This window comes from Arachis duranensis, chromosome 4, assembly GCF_000817695.3.
Source record: "Arachis duranensis cultivar V14167 chromosome 4, aradu.V14167.gnm2.J7QH, whole genome shotgun sequence".
Classification (NCBI taxonomy): Eukaryota; Viridiplantae; Streptophyta; class Magnoliopsida; order Fabales; family Fabaceae; genus Arachis; species Arachis duranensis.
The window spans coordinates 839329-854326 of NC_029775.3; the positions used below are offsets into that span (position 1 = coordinate 839329).

The window sequence follows — 14998 nt, forward strand, 5'->3', positions numbered from 1 at the left end:
TTTTTAGAGAATTCAATTTTTGATAATAGAAATCTTTGATGTTGGAGAGATTATAACAGTTTAAAACAGTCACTAAATACAAGAAAAAACTGTCACAGGAATAAGTAACTTAGTAACGGTTTTAAATTGAAAAATTGTCACTAAAAATAGTGACGGTTTAAATGGTCACTAAATATGCCTAAAAATTGTCATAAGAATTAGTAACTTAGTGACGGTATCAAATCGTTGCTAAATTTTGTGACGGTTTAAAGTAGTCATGAAATATAAAAAACTGTCACAGAATTTAGTAATTTAACGACAGTTTCAAAACGTCGTGAAATACAGTATAAAAAACACCATTACAAGTGTTACAAATTAGTGACGGTTTTATATTTTAAAAACTGTCACAAACAATTTAGCGACACTCCTTACCAACGGTGGTCCAAAACCGTCACTATGCCAGCTGGCGACGCTCAAATCTGTGACGCTTTTTTAAACCGTCGTAAAACCATTTAGTGACAGTTAAAACCGTCACCAAGCATTAAAAAAAACCGTCGTCAAAATACTGTTTTGTTGTAGTGAAATACAAAAAATTTGTGATAAACAATTTTTGAAGAGAAAGATAGGAAGACGACACATAAATTTATTGATGATAAATACAAAAATATTGTTATGATAAACATCAATTTCTCATTAAGTAAACACAACAAAAGAACAGAAGAAGAAATTACAAAAATTTATTTACAATAAACACGTAAAAGTTTTTAAAGATAAACACAATATTTTAAATGAAACATATGAAAAAAATAGAATCTTATTGACGTTAAAATTTTGTGGTGATAAATACAGAACTTTTTTTTAAGGTAAATATATAACTTTTTGAAGAAAAATATTATATAAAAATACAAAAAATTATTGACAATAAGTATAGAATTTTTTTTATGAAAATTCAGAAATCTATTGACGATTAATATAGAAATTGTTATAGGAAATACAATGAAATATTTTGAAGTTAAACGCAACATTTTAAAGAGAAATATAGGAAGGACATATTAAAATTTATTGACTATGAACACTAAAATTTTGTAATGAAATAATTCTGAGGACTGAGGTAATAAAGGCACTTTTTTTAAGAGAAATATAGAAAAAAATACAGAAGTTTAACTTGAATAACACAAAAATGCAACTAAAATTTATGTGTTTTTTGTGCTATTTTTTTTTATCATATTTATGTATAATTCAATTTAAAAACTAATTTTTTTATTTAAAAAAATGCAAATATAAAGTTTGCTAAAAAATTATGAAAAATGTATGACTTTTATTGAGTAAATATTTAAATTAATTTTTAAATTAGAGAATTTTTTTATCTAAATTAATAAAATATAATATTTACAAAAATATATAAGATGTAAAATATTTACGAAAATGTACAAAAGGAATTGTTAGTCTTTATTAATCAAATATGAATCTTGAGTTCAAACGAGACTTACATAAAATTAACTGTAAAACTATAGATTTCACTTTAGCTAAATATAAAATTATTATGCAGTGTATATAAGTACTATATTATATACATTTGTTAGCCTATTTGGTCTAATAAATTTTAATTCTCTTTAAAAGCTGTGAATTTTGGTTTTGTTTGTATAAAATTTTATAAGAATATTTAGATAATTATTTATAAAATCACATAAAAAACTAGATAAAAATTTGATCTCTATATTTTTTAAAAATATTAATGGTTGTCGACAAAATAATTACAAAAAATATATATACTTAGCGAAAAATCACCAAATTTTAAAAATAAAAATATCTCATTTTTCTAATAATGCTCGCAAAAAACTGCATCAAAATTCAATCTCTAAAGTATATTTTGATAATACATATTAAATATTGGCTATTATTGTCACGTTTTAAAATTATTTGAGAGTATTTTTTTTGTTTGTACTAGGGTATCCATCGAGCCGGAAGCTTAATGACTAATCCCTCAGGTACTGCAGAGGCAAAGTGGGCGACCCTCCCAAACAAGCAAGCTCCATTCACATCTTCCAATGAGTATCGAACCCCGGAGAGATCGTTAAGGGACACAGACCCTTATCCATTTGTGCCAACTTGCGTTGGTATTTGAGAGCATTTTTGTCAATAACAAAATTCAAACATATTTTTATTGGCCCAAAATTATTTGGATGCATTTTCGGTGATTTATCCTTTTACTTGCTATAAAAAAAAGGATTTTTTATTTTAATATTAAAGAATTAATAGAATTTTATGTTAATGTTACAAAAAATAGGGTTTTACAATGTTTTGGAGACGCTGTTTTGTGCAAGCACACACTATACAGAATACATATTGCACTAACAATACGTAGTTTGTGTATTATAATTTAATATTAAAATAATATAATACGCAGTCTATTGTAATTTAATATTAAAATATTACAATATACAATCTGTATATTGTCTTTATAAATTAAAAAAAAAATTAATCTGACAATCCGCCCTCTGTAAATTATACAACCCCATAATTTTACAAAACACGATAGCTTTTAATATTAAAGGATTATACCAATTTTTATCAATATAAAAAAAAAACCAAAAAAAATCTGTCAACTACAAAAATATAAAAAAGAAGTCCTGATTGTAACGGCTAGTTTCTGTATGGTCCTTTTTCCTCACAAAGCATATACAAACCGAAACAAGGTGTTGGAGAAAGCAACGGTTCGAAAAGGCGAAAACCCACTGTTACTGCCAATGGAATCTGAAATGGAATCAGAGATTGCTCCATACAGAGAAGAAGAAGAAGCTGAAGCAGAAGCAGAAGAAGACCAAGAAGAATCAGAAGAACGGCCACTGGTGCTGAAAACAACGAAAGTGGTTGAATATTTGGTGCCATTAATGGGACTTGAACTTCTTTGCAAGTTCCCTGATAACTCCGCCTATGACTTTGATTACTCTCGCAGCACTATTTGGTCCCCTTTGCTTCCCAGACCTTATAGCCCCATGGATTTCGATCTCATAACCCCCACAAAACTTTCTTTCACCAATTCCAAGTTCTTTAGACCCAGAAGCAGCGCCATCAAGGTGGCTTCTAAGCTTAGGAAGAAGCTCAACCTTGATTTCATCAAGAACAAGAACAAGAAGATGGTTTCTGATTTGTCTCCTACTACTTGCAATTGCAACCCCATCATCAAGAAGGTAATTGATTTCTATTTCTGTTTGGTTCTAAGTCTTTAAGTTAGGACTTAATAATGGGGATAATAAATTGATATTTACTGGATTTGATATTTGAGATACGCTTATGTTTCATTTTTAGATTTGCATTTGCTAGGAATTTTTGTCGGTTTTATCTCCATTTCTGGTACCTCTGTTATTGTTCCCCATTTTCGTTTGTTGAAAGTTGACCACAAAAGAAAAGAGAATTTGCAATTTGTTTATGTTGATATTTTGGGTAATTACTTCAGAGAGTATATATATTCAAATAGGTCTCTACAAAATTTTGCATCATCTATTTTCGTCTTCAAATTTTTTTTATTATGCTGAGGTTTTTATATTATACCTTATAAAAATAAAATATATAGATTTTTTTTCATGTTTTCTAATGTTTGGTTAGTGTCCTTGAGACACATAGACATATATACAAATATATAAAGATATACAAATTTTATAATGTGTTTACTAATAATATATAAGACACATATGTATAAATCAAATGTCAATTTACCTTCGTGTTTTATGCATTGTATTTTATACATTGGTAATTTAAAAAATAATTAGGAATAAAAAAAGTCAAATTTTGTATCTTATGTTTTGTGTATTCGTGTCTTAATTTTAAAGAAAAATATTAAATACATATATTTTGTGTGTATTTATATACTATCGTGTTAATCTAAATCTGTGTCTTAGCAAACAAACGATAAACATATATTATTGTGTCTAATAATTACTGTCCATATCTTAACAAATAAAAATAATATATTTGTCTAGATAAAAATAATAAATTTGACTAAAATAAAAATTTATATATATTATTTTTATAAATTTAGAGATTTTAATATAATAAAATTTTTCTAAAGACAAAAACGTTGAATGTAAAATTTTGTTATTTCAGGCAATGTGTTAACTATATCATAGGAATGACCATGTTTAAAATTTGATCCAGGGATGGGGGAAGGCACTAAAAGCTGCGTCGAAACAGTTTAAGAGATGGAAATCTAAGAGAGATCCCATTGCCCATGTCATGTTACCCAAATCTTTCAGCCATGGAGACTTTTAAATATTCAGCACTCACGTTGGTTTACAAAAAATTTAAGATCAAATAATTTGGTTTTTATTTATTTATTTTTTTTTGTTACTATGAAGTCTTTGATGGATTGGTCCTTCCGTAATATTATTTAAAGTGAGGGAGGGACCAATGTGTAATATTTATCAGTGACTTACTAAGTAATAAAAATGTATTAGAAACTAAAGTTTTTATCTAAAATTTGTTGATTAATTAACCTATTCATTCTAAATATTCTAGTGACATTCTTAAGCAGAAATCAAGTTGTATATCTCATCATTCTAAGAACATTAGATATTATTTTCTCAAACTTTCTTAAGTCTATGAAATAACTCAAATATTATATATTCTCTGAATAAAGTTATAATTTAAATTGGATATTCACATACAAAAACTTTAGATATTCAATTAATTTTCTCAGGCGAAATTCAAGTTGGATAACCTCATCAATTTAAGAATATTAGATAATCTTTTCTTAATTTGTTTAGGACTAGAGACTAATATTTGATTAATTTTTACAGAGAACTTGTGAAGTACAAAGACTCAATGTTTATAGCCAACTATCTATAACTCAAATAGTATAATCTTTCCATATTTATTTAAGAAGTTGCGAGTTTAAATCTCTCTATCTTTAATAAAAAAAACTCAATGTTTATATAAAAACATTAAAAAAACTTAACAACTCAGTTCAAAATCTTTCTTAGTTCTGAGTTAGTTTAAAGATGTTATCAAATAAACATAAACTGTTATAAGATTTATGTAAATGTAACTTGAACAAGGGTATAAGAATATACACTAGTTAATAATAAAAGCAAGACATTTGTGTAAATAATCTTATATTAGAGGAAACACATTTTTAACTTCTTTATTTTTAGTTTAAATAAGAAAAAAAAATTCAAATTTCAAATTCCAAAATGTTGTAAGTTTAATTATATACAAAATTTAACAAGTCCATCCAAATAAGAAGGTAATCTTTCAATAACTCTCATTAAAAAAAGCTATATAAAATTTCATGGATCATACTTAGCAGTTAGCACACTTCTATTCATGTTTCGACATAATGGGGGTAGTTTTTCCTTCCATTCGTTGACTTCCTATATTTAAGTACTTCAAAACTATTATTTTAATTGGTTGATAGGACATAATGTCGACATATTACCACACTTAACATAACTGAGGACTGAAAGTCCAACGTTGATGACATGATTTAAATATTTGAATTAAAGAAATTAAATACAATATTTCAACATACTATTAACAAGTACTGAAAATGAGGATGCACTTTAACCTACTTACCTAAATATACGTAATTGATTCAAATGCTATAAATATAACTCTTCTGTTCATTTTTTCCTATTGGCACACACTGTTTTTAACACCAATTATTTCACCATGAAGGGGTTAAAGCAGAGCACTCAAACTCAAGTAGTATTCATGCTTTGCATTCTTAGTTTGCTTGTACTCCCAAATTTAGTGGCATCTGAGTGTACATGTGATAAATCAGAAGAAACACATGACAAAGCAAAGGCACTAAGGTTTAAGATAGTAGCTCTTGTTTCTATTCTCATGGCGAGTACAATTGGTGTTTGTATTCCGCTTCTTGGTAAAATCATACCTGCCATAAGTCCAGAGAAGGACATCTTCTTCTTAATTAAGGCCTTTGCGGCTGGTGTTATACTGGCCACTGGTTTCATTCATGTGTTGCCGGATGCATTTGAAAATCTAACCTCGCCTTGTTTGAGCGATCATCCTTGGGGAGATTTTCCTTTCACTGGATTTGTGGCCATGTGCACTAGCATGGGAACTCTCATGGTGGATGCTTATGCCACTGCTTATTTTCAGAAATCACATCTTCAGAAAGCACAAGTGGCCGTTACAGATGTAGAGAAAGAAGAGGAGCATGTTGAGAAGAATGACGTGGATCTTCACACCCATGTGACACATGGTCATGCACATGGTCACGTTTCTAGTAATAAGTCTTCAGAACTCTTTCGTCATCGCGTCATATCGCAGGTAATTCTACTGTCTTGTACTTAGTTTTTTAACAGTAAAAATTATTTAACAATTTTCAATTATTATTTTTTATGAAATTTACTGCATATGAATTTTTATATTTTAATTAAAAAGATTTTATCTGTTTTTAAATTCCAAAACATTGTTTTATATTCTGTGATTTTGTTATGAGCTATGAAATTGCAAATCTACGCTAATTAATTTTGTAATTTTGATTTACGATGATTATTTAAGAGGAATTTGATTTATAGGTATTGGAGTTGGGAATTGTTGTTCATTCGGTGGTGATAGGAATTACTTTGGGAGCGTCAATGAATTCAGAAACAATAAGACCTCTTGTTGCTGCGTTGACTTTTCATCAGTTCTTTGAAGGCATGGGACTTGGAAGTTGCATCACTCAGGTACTATTCTAAAGATTTTGTTATTATGAAAATATAATAAACTTCTAAAGAATGAAAATGTTCAGTAAAATCTTATGCAATAAGTGTTAATATTACTAAAGAGTTATAATTTAAATGACATAATTGTTTTGTGTTTACTTATAATAGGTTTCGAATTCAAGTCTTACTACTAATTAAAAAAAGGGTAAAATATACTTTTTGTTTTTGAAGTTTGACAAAAGTTTCAAAAATACCACTAAGTTTTATTTTGTTTCAATTTTGTCCTAGAAATTTTCGATTTGCATCAAATATACCCCTAACGACTAATTTTTCAAAAAATTTAAAACCAATTCAACAACAATTTCATAAGAACAACTCTCAACACAAGCAAATCAATCATAATTTTCATGCATTATTGTTAGATTGGTCTTAATTTTTTTGAAAATTTAGCCGGTAGGAGTATATTTGATGCAAATCGAAAACTTTTAGAACAAAATTGAAACAAAATAAAATTTATGGGTATTTTTAAAATTTTTGTCAAACTTCAGGGACAAAAAGTATATTTTACCCTTAAAAAAAAGTGATGTACGTCTTGTGTTACTTTAACGGCGCTAACTTAACAACTTTTAGGGTTAACTTATATATATAGTTATATACACTAGCATTTATATGTACATTGATTTAGGTTTACTAAAAAAATATTTTCAATAATAATTTATTTTGTCTTTAGCCAAAAAAAAAAGTCTCCTGACATTTATTAATAATGAGATATTAGTCATCTTATATTTTTATTTATTAAAATATTTTAATTACAATTATACCAATTATGATAAAGCCGTTTTTAATGATGGCCATAAAAATATTATAATTTGTCATGCATTTAAGTCAATATTAATCAATTCTTATTGATCTTTAATATTTTTCATTTATTATATGTGTCACATTTGAAAATAAGAAAAAATAGTTAGCCCATTTTGCATGTTATCCTTTTAAAATCTCAACCATTCTTCTAAAACATAATAAAATGGAGAGATAAATTATCTATTTAAAAAGAAGTATTTAAAGATGAGTTATATTTATCATGGTTATTCAAAACTATCCTTTTGATTTCAAATATTAACATAAAGGATATTTCGTTATTTGTTATTTATTAATCTTTCACGAATTAAAATTTTATTTAATAATGTATTGTTAATTAATAAATTATTGCATATACAAAATAAATTTAAATTCTAACACTTTTACTTAAGTGTTGATCATCCACATTGGTTATTTTATTATTATAATATAAATGCTACAAATTATTAAGCATACAACATATACTAAATCTTGCTAATTTAATTTAAAGAGTTACACATCAATAGTAAATGCAATTTTTATTTCCTCTTTCATCTTTAATTTGATATAAGATTTTCTCTTTCATCTTTCAATTCATTTACTTTAGATTTAAAATATGTATTAAATCAATGAATTAGATTTGAAATTTAAGTAATTATAGAATATTTCCATTGCAAAAAAAGCCATAAATTATTTTAAAAAACCCGATTACAAAATTTTGTGTGCAGATTTTGTGATTTATAGCCATCAATTAGTTATTATTAGTATTTTTAATGGTGTGAGATTATATTTAATAGTGTAGAATTACTCACTTTTATTTTATTGTTAAGTGTTGACCAAATTTTAATAAAAACACTAACTCCTATATTTTAATAAATGGTTTATTGAAAAAGAGTCACATGTTGTTTTCTAACATTCGTGCACTAATGACAAAAATTATTTCAGGCAAAATTTAAAAGATTATCTGTTATAGTCATGGGATTGTTCTTCTCTCTAACTACGCCAGTGGGAATTGCAATCGGCATAGGAATCTCTAATGTTTATGATGATAATAGTCCAACTGCTCTTATTGTGGAAGGAATTTTTAACGCAGCTTCAGCTGGAATCTTAATCTATATGGCGCTTGTAGATCTTCTTGCGGCAGATTTTATGAATCCAAAAATGCAGAAAAATAGTAAACTTCAAATAGGAGCAAATATTTCTCTTCTTCTAGGAGCTGGTTTTATGTCTCTTATTGCTAAGTGGGCATAAAACCAATTAAATTGCGTTCTTCTAGGAGCAAATATTTCTCTTTCTTTCGTTCCTAAATTCTCACAGTTATACTGTTGGATTAATTAATTAATTAGTTTTTGTAGCACTTTTTTTCAATAGTGTGAGAGGCTTATAAAAATGTTAAAAATGTTTTTCTTTAATTTATTATTTTTTATTAATAATTAATCAACAATATTTAAAAATATAGACTAAAAATATATTATTAAATTATTTAACTAAAAAAAATTGATTCCTGTAAACTTTTTTTTCTTTGTTAAAAAAACATGAAGTGCACAACTTTTTTGCTGGTTCAAGGTGGTATGTAGGAGAGAGAATAATTTCTTTCTCATATGATTTAACCAACATGCAAGGAGGGATGTATTTGTTAGGTTATGGGGGATAAATGTCTAAACTTCAATTTAAATTTTTGAATAATATAAAAGATATTTTCGAAATTGAGACATTTTTTTAGGTTTAATATCTCTTTTAAGTTTGCATTTATGACTTTAGAAAAAATAAATGTAATATTTTAAAAATATTTGAGCAATTATATTTTTTGTTATTAATCATCAAAATTTAATTTGTGATATATAGCCTACCAATTTACTCTCCTTGGGAGGTTGGTAAATGTTGACCAATTGTAGTTTGAAGAAGAAGAGGTACATTAAAGAAGCTGCTTTGTTTGACTTTTGATAAAACATCCAAGTGAGGTACCAATCAATAACTGACGATAAGCCAAGGAGTAGTTTGGAAATAACTTAGAATCATATTAATGCAGTCGAAAATATTGTACAAATTTTAAATCACAACTCAATTAGGTGGATAACGAAAAATTCGAATAACGTGAATAACGAACTATATTTTTGACTCAGGAAAAAAAACAGTCAATTATAAATTATTTTTTCAAAATTTATACACTTATTTTTTACACTTTAGCGTTCATCTAATTTTTTTATCGCCGCATATCTATTTTCAAATTTTCACTGCGCCGTTAGTCGCTTCTTCACTAGCCAGTCTCAGTGCCGTCGAGTTTTTTTTTTCATTAAACCGTTGGTTTAGAATGAAAATAATCATCCACATATTTAATAAAATGAACATCTATAAACATCTATCAAATTTTATTATATCTACTTAAATCCAATCCAAACTAAATAAATATTCACTTTAAAATGAATATTGGATTTTTAATCAATTCTTTGTTTTTTTACTAAACCTATTGATCTTTAATATTTTTCATTTATTATATGTATCCCATTTGAAAATAAGAAAAAATAGTAGAACAATTTGCATGTTATCCTTTTTTTTTTTTAAATCTCAACCATTCTTCTAAAACATAATAAAATGGAGAGATAAATTATCTATTTAAAAAGAAGTATTTAAAGATGAGTTATATTTATCATGGTTATTCAAAACTTTCCTTTTGATTTCAATTAATATTAACGTAAAAGATATTCTGTTATTTGTTATTTATCAATCTTCTGTGAATTTAAACTTTATTTAATGATTTATCGTGAACCAATAAATTATTACATATACAACATGATAAATTCTAACCCTTTTTACTTAAGCATAAAAGTATTGATCATCCACGTTGGTTATTTTATTATTATAATATAAATGCTACAAATTATTAAGCATACAACATATACTAAATCTCTGCTAATTTAATTTAAAGAATTACACATCAATAATAAATGCAATCTTTATTTCCTCTTTCATCTTTAATTAATTTGATATAAGATTTTCTCTTTCATCTTTGAATTCATTTATTTTAGATTTAAAATATGTATTAAATCAATGAATTAGAATATGTATTAAATCAATGAATTAGATTTGAAATTTAAGTGATTATAGAATATTTTCATTGCAAAAAAAAAGGCCATAAATTATTTAAAAAAATCTTATTACAAAATTTTGTGCGCCTAAAAGCGAAAAGTAAAATTTAAACTTTAGAGAAAATCTAAAGTAAAAAGAAATAAATGCTTTATTGAAAAAGAGTCACATATTGTTTTCTAAAATCCGTGCATTACTAACAAAAATTATTTCAGGCAAAATTTAAAAAGCTATTTATTATAATTATGAGATTGTTCTTCTCTCTAATTACATGAGTAAAAATTACAATCAACATAAAGATTTTTAATATTTATGATGATAACAATTTAACTGTCTTTAATTTATTGTTGAAAGAATTTTTAACACATTTTTATCTGGGATCTTAATCTATATGGCATTCGTAGACTTTTTTATTACTGGTTTTATGAATCCAAAAATGTAAAAAAAATAATAGACTTTAAATAAGAGCAAATATTTCTCTTCTTCTAGGAATTGATTTTATGTCTCTAAAAAAGATGAATTAAATTGCATTCTTCTCCATAAAAGCTTTGGCTTTTTTTATGGTTTTAGATTTTTCTTTTTTCCATCTACAAATTTTCGCATTTATACTGTTGGATTAATTAATTAGTTTCTCTAACAACACTACTCGATTCATATAGTGTGAGAGACTTATAGAAACATTGAAAATCCTTCTTTTTTCATTTTTTTAAAAAATATTATTAAAAAATTAGTAGAATTTATTACTTTTGACTAACAATTAGTCAATAATATTTAAAAATATGGACTAAAAATATATTATTAAATTATTTAATTAAAATAATTTGATTAATAACTAAAAATAATAGCCAAAAATAAAATTTTGTTAATCTGTAAATTTTTTTTTGTTTTATTCATTAGAAAAAAACATGAAATGCACAACTTTTTTACTGGTTCAAGGTCGAATGTAGGAGAGAGAATAATTTCTTTCTCATATGATTTAGTTTGACCAACATCCGGGGAGGGATGTACTTGTTAGGTTATGGGGGATAAGTGTCTAAGCTTCAATTTAAATTTTTTGAATAATAATAATAATTTATTTTTATTAAATTATTAAATTTGAGTCTATTAAATTTTTTTTCATTTAATATATATAATAATATATTTGATTGTGTTGTTAATTAAAAAATTATTTAATTTTTTTAAATATAAAACTTAAAATAATAAAATTTTAAAATATACGTTAATATTTAAATTATTAAAGTATAAAAGGTATTTCTGCGATTGTGACATTTTTTTTGATCTAATATCTTTTAAGTTTGCATTTATGACTTTAAAAAAAATATATCTAATATTTTAAAAATATTTAAGCAATTATATTTTTTGTTATTAATCATCAAAATTTAATTTGTGATATATAGCCTATCAATTTACACTCCTTGGGAGGTTGGTAAATGTTGACCAATTGTAGTTTGGAGAGGAAGAGGTACATTAAAGAAGCTGCTTTGTTTGACTCTTGATAAACATCCTAGCTAGTTGCATATATAGGAGGCTATTTCCCAAATGAGGTACCAACCAACTAACATAAGCCAAGGAGTAGTTTGGAAATAACTTAGAATCATATTGATGAAGTCGAAAACACAGTACAAATTTTAAATTATAATTCTGTTAAATAGACAACAAAAAATTTAAATAACGTGAATAATGAGCTACACTTTTAATTTACAGAAAGTAAAAAAAAAAAGTCAATTATAAATTACTTTTTCAAAATTTTATTTTTATCTTTTACACTTTATCATTCACCTTCTAATATTTTTATCGTCGCATACCTATTCTCAAATACCAGCCAACTTCAGTGTCATGGAGCTTTTTCTGCATCAAGTCGTTGTTTTAAAATGAAAATAATTATCCATGTACCTAGTAAAATGAGCATCCGTCAAATTTTATTATATCTACTTAAATTTAATAAAAATAACCATCCATGTACCTAATAAAATAAACATCCAGCAAATTTTATTATACCTAATTAAATTCAATCTGAATTAAATAAACATTCACTTTAGAATGAAAAATAACCATTTGCATATATAGTAAAATGAACAATAATTCAAAAAGAACAGAGGACGTGAACAACAATTATCTATCACCATGAGCATCATCAGTGACGGATAGATCCAGAAAATTTTGACAATGGGAACAAAATATATCTAAAATAATAATAATTAATTGAGTTTAGCTAATATGTGTCTTAAGGGCACATGACAAATTTACCATTAATTGAAGGTTTTAAAATTTTTCATTTAATAACTACAAAATAAATACATTAAAATTTTAAATTTTTTGTATTTTCAATAAAAATATTTTTAATTTATAATTTTATTATGTGTCTTTAGAACACAAGATAGATAAATTCTAATAATTTTTTTAATAAAAATATTATATGTACATAAAAATCAGCTATTAAATTATTCAATAATCATTATGTATTTGTGTATAAATATATTTATTGTTTAATTCATTTTCAATGTATATTTTGTATTTCAATATATATTCTATACGGGTAGTTACTTTTTATGTATATATAACATAATTATTGTTATAATTATATTTTATTATTCTAAAATATGATTAGTCTTTAAAATATATAATTTATAAATTAAAACACTAAAATAATAATTTAAATAATAATATATAATTTAGAAATTTATTTTTTAGGTTTCATATTTTTAAAAAAATTGAGTAATTTTTTTTAACAATACAATCAAAATGTCTCTCTTTTTATATATATCACTAAATAATTATTTAAAAATTTATTTTTCACACAATAAAAATCCAATCTCATTAAAAAAAAAAGATAAATAATATTTTTTGAGTTTATTTTTAAGAAAGAATACCAATCTCATTTAAATTGAGAATTGATCATTCTAATAAATATTTAATATAAAATTCTTAAATTGACTATTAAATATAAAAAATTGAGTAAAAAATTATTGTGGGATTAAATTTAATAAATTAATGAGGACAAATAAATATTATTATTATATACTATTAAAAAAAATTTTAAATTGTAGTGGGGATACCTGCCCCTCTATAGTGTATATAGATCCATCCTTTGAGTATCATCCACAATTTTCATTTTTCTGTAAGAAGAAAAGAAAGAGCTTTGTTTTGTTATTCCCAAAGAAAAAGAAATGGCTAACTTTGTTGCGGCGTAGTTTTTGGTTTGAGTACCTATCATTATTCATGCACATATTATTATTCATGCACATATCATACTTCCTAAGTTTGTAATATTAACACGCCGATCAACGTTATTAACATATAATTGCATGTATTTTTGATATCTTCTTTTCCTAAATACTTTTTCCTTTTTCACTATCGTAGAGGCTGTGGCGGCATCGGCATGAGATTGCGGCGGTGTCGGCACGGACTGCTGTGGGACAGTGGCGCGAGGTGAAGCTACGGTGGCGTCGTCACGGGCTGCGAAATTTTTCTGCGTTTGAACAGGGTGATGAGAAACAACGGCGTTCTACTGCGTCTGAACGGCTGTCTTCGACGACAATGTCAAGTTGTGGTGGGGTACTGGAGAGGACTATGTGAACTATGCCGCGGACATATATAAAAAATGAGATTATGATGGGATTGAAACTGAAAGTAATCATACGTAGTATGAATGTATTTATGTGTTAATTCTAATTTTTTAAATTTTAAAATCTGTTAATAATGATTTAATTAATTAAGAATATAAATTTTAATTTTAAATTTATCTTTTTTTTTAATTGTTGTTCACCTATCTATACTTTTTGTTTAAATTAACATGGCTTATAAAACCAGTCTCTTAATTCTAATCTAACAGTTGTATGTGGGAGTCTGCTATCATAATCTTTTCGTTAAATAATTTACTCCAATATTGTAATTATTATCATTATTATATTTTTCAATGGATTGTATTCCGGCGATAAAAATATTGATGTGTTAATATGCATACTTTTTTGTTTGTTAATTTATTTTAGGAAAGTATTTTTTTATGCATTTTAATTGTCAATTTTTTTAATATAATTATCAATTATACATAATTAACATTTATATGATATTTATATTTATAATTTTGTTATGCATCTGTATATTAATAACACATATATTGATTGAATATTTTCATAATTGATTTCGTGCCATATATATAATATATTTTATTATTTATGAGTCTAAATTTTAGAGTCAAAATATTTTGTTTAATTTTTTAATTTGTTATTTTTCTTTGACTATTTCATAAACTAAGAATGTATCATTTATGCATTTTTTATTGAAATTGATCATTTTAAGGTTCAAGTTATAATTTTTTTATGATCTTTTATTGATGTAGCCATTCACTTATTCTTTTGATAATTTGATAATTATTCTTATTAATTTTTTTCATTCATAACCTTTCAGCGTGATTGTCCTTTTGTCGCAAC

General features: G+C 25.4%; 2 protein-coding genes across 3 annotated transcripts; both read left to right on the forward strand.

Moving 5' to 3' along the window:
• Positions 1–2657: 2657 nt before the first annotated feature.
• Positions 2658–4455, forward strand: LOC107482374 (uncharacterized). The gene is made up of 2 exons (XM_016102819.3): positions 2658–3170; positions 4135–4455. The coding sequence occupies exons 1-2, from the start codon at positions 2727–2729 to the stop codon at positions 4246–4248; spliced, it is 558 nt and encodes a 185-aa protein (XP_015958305.1). The 5' UTR covers positions 2658–2726; the 3' UTR covers positions 4249–4455.
• Positions 4456–5586: 1131 nt separating this feature from the next.
• On the forward strand, positions 5587–14374 carry LOC107482454 (zinc transporter 5). 2 transcript variants are annotated; one of them, XM_021139680.2, is made up of 3 exons: positions 5587–6267; positions 6519–6668; positions 13929–14374. In XM_021139680.2, the coding sequence occupies exons 1-3, from the start codon at positions 5647–5649 to the stop codon at positions 14142–14144; spliced, it is 987 nt and encodes a 328-aa protein (XP_020995339.1). In that variant the 5' UTR covers positions 5587–5646; the 3' UTR covers positions 14145–14374. The 2 variants fall into 2 exon arrangements, with proteins under 2 accessions (XP_020995339.1, XP_015958434.1); XM_016102948.3 differs by lacking the exon at positions 13929–14374 and adding an exon at positions 8430–8758 and having other exon boundaries at positions 5593–6267.
• Positions 14375–14998: the final 624 nt, after the last annotated feature.

Bases quoted from the DNA above. Each gene is read 5' to 3' on its own strand.
- LOC107482454 (XM_016102948.3), top strand. From the start codon at position 5,647: ATGAAGGGGTTAAAGCAGAGCACTCAAACTCAAGTAGTATTCATGCTT. The intron at 6,268-6,518 runs GTAATTCTACTG...TTTGATTTATAG, and splicing joins GTCATCGCGTCATATCGCAG to GTATTGGAGTTGGGAATTGT. The intron at 6,669-8,429 runs GTACTATTCTAA...AAATTATTTCAG, and splicing joins TTGGAAGTTGCATCACTCAG to GCAAAATTTAAAAGATTATC.
- LOC107482374 (XM_016102819.3), top strand. From the start codon at position 2,727: ATGGAATCTGAAATGGAATCAGAGATTGCTCCATACAGAGAAGAAGAA. The intron at 3,171-4,134 runs GTAATTGATTTC...AATTTGATCCAG, and splicing joins GCAACCCCATCATCAAGAAG to GGATGGGGGAAGGCACTAAA.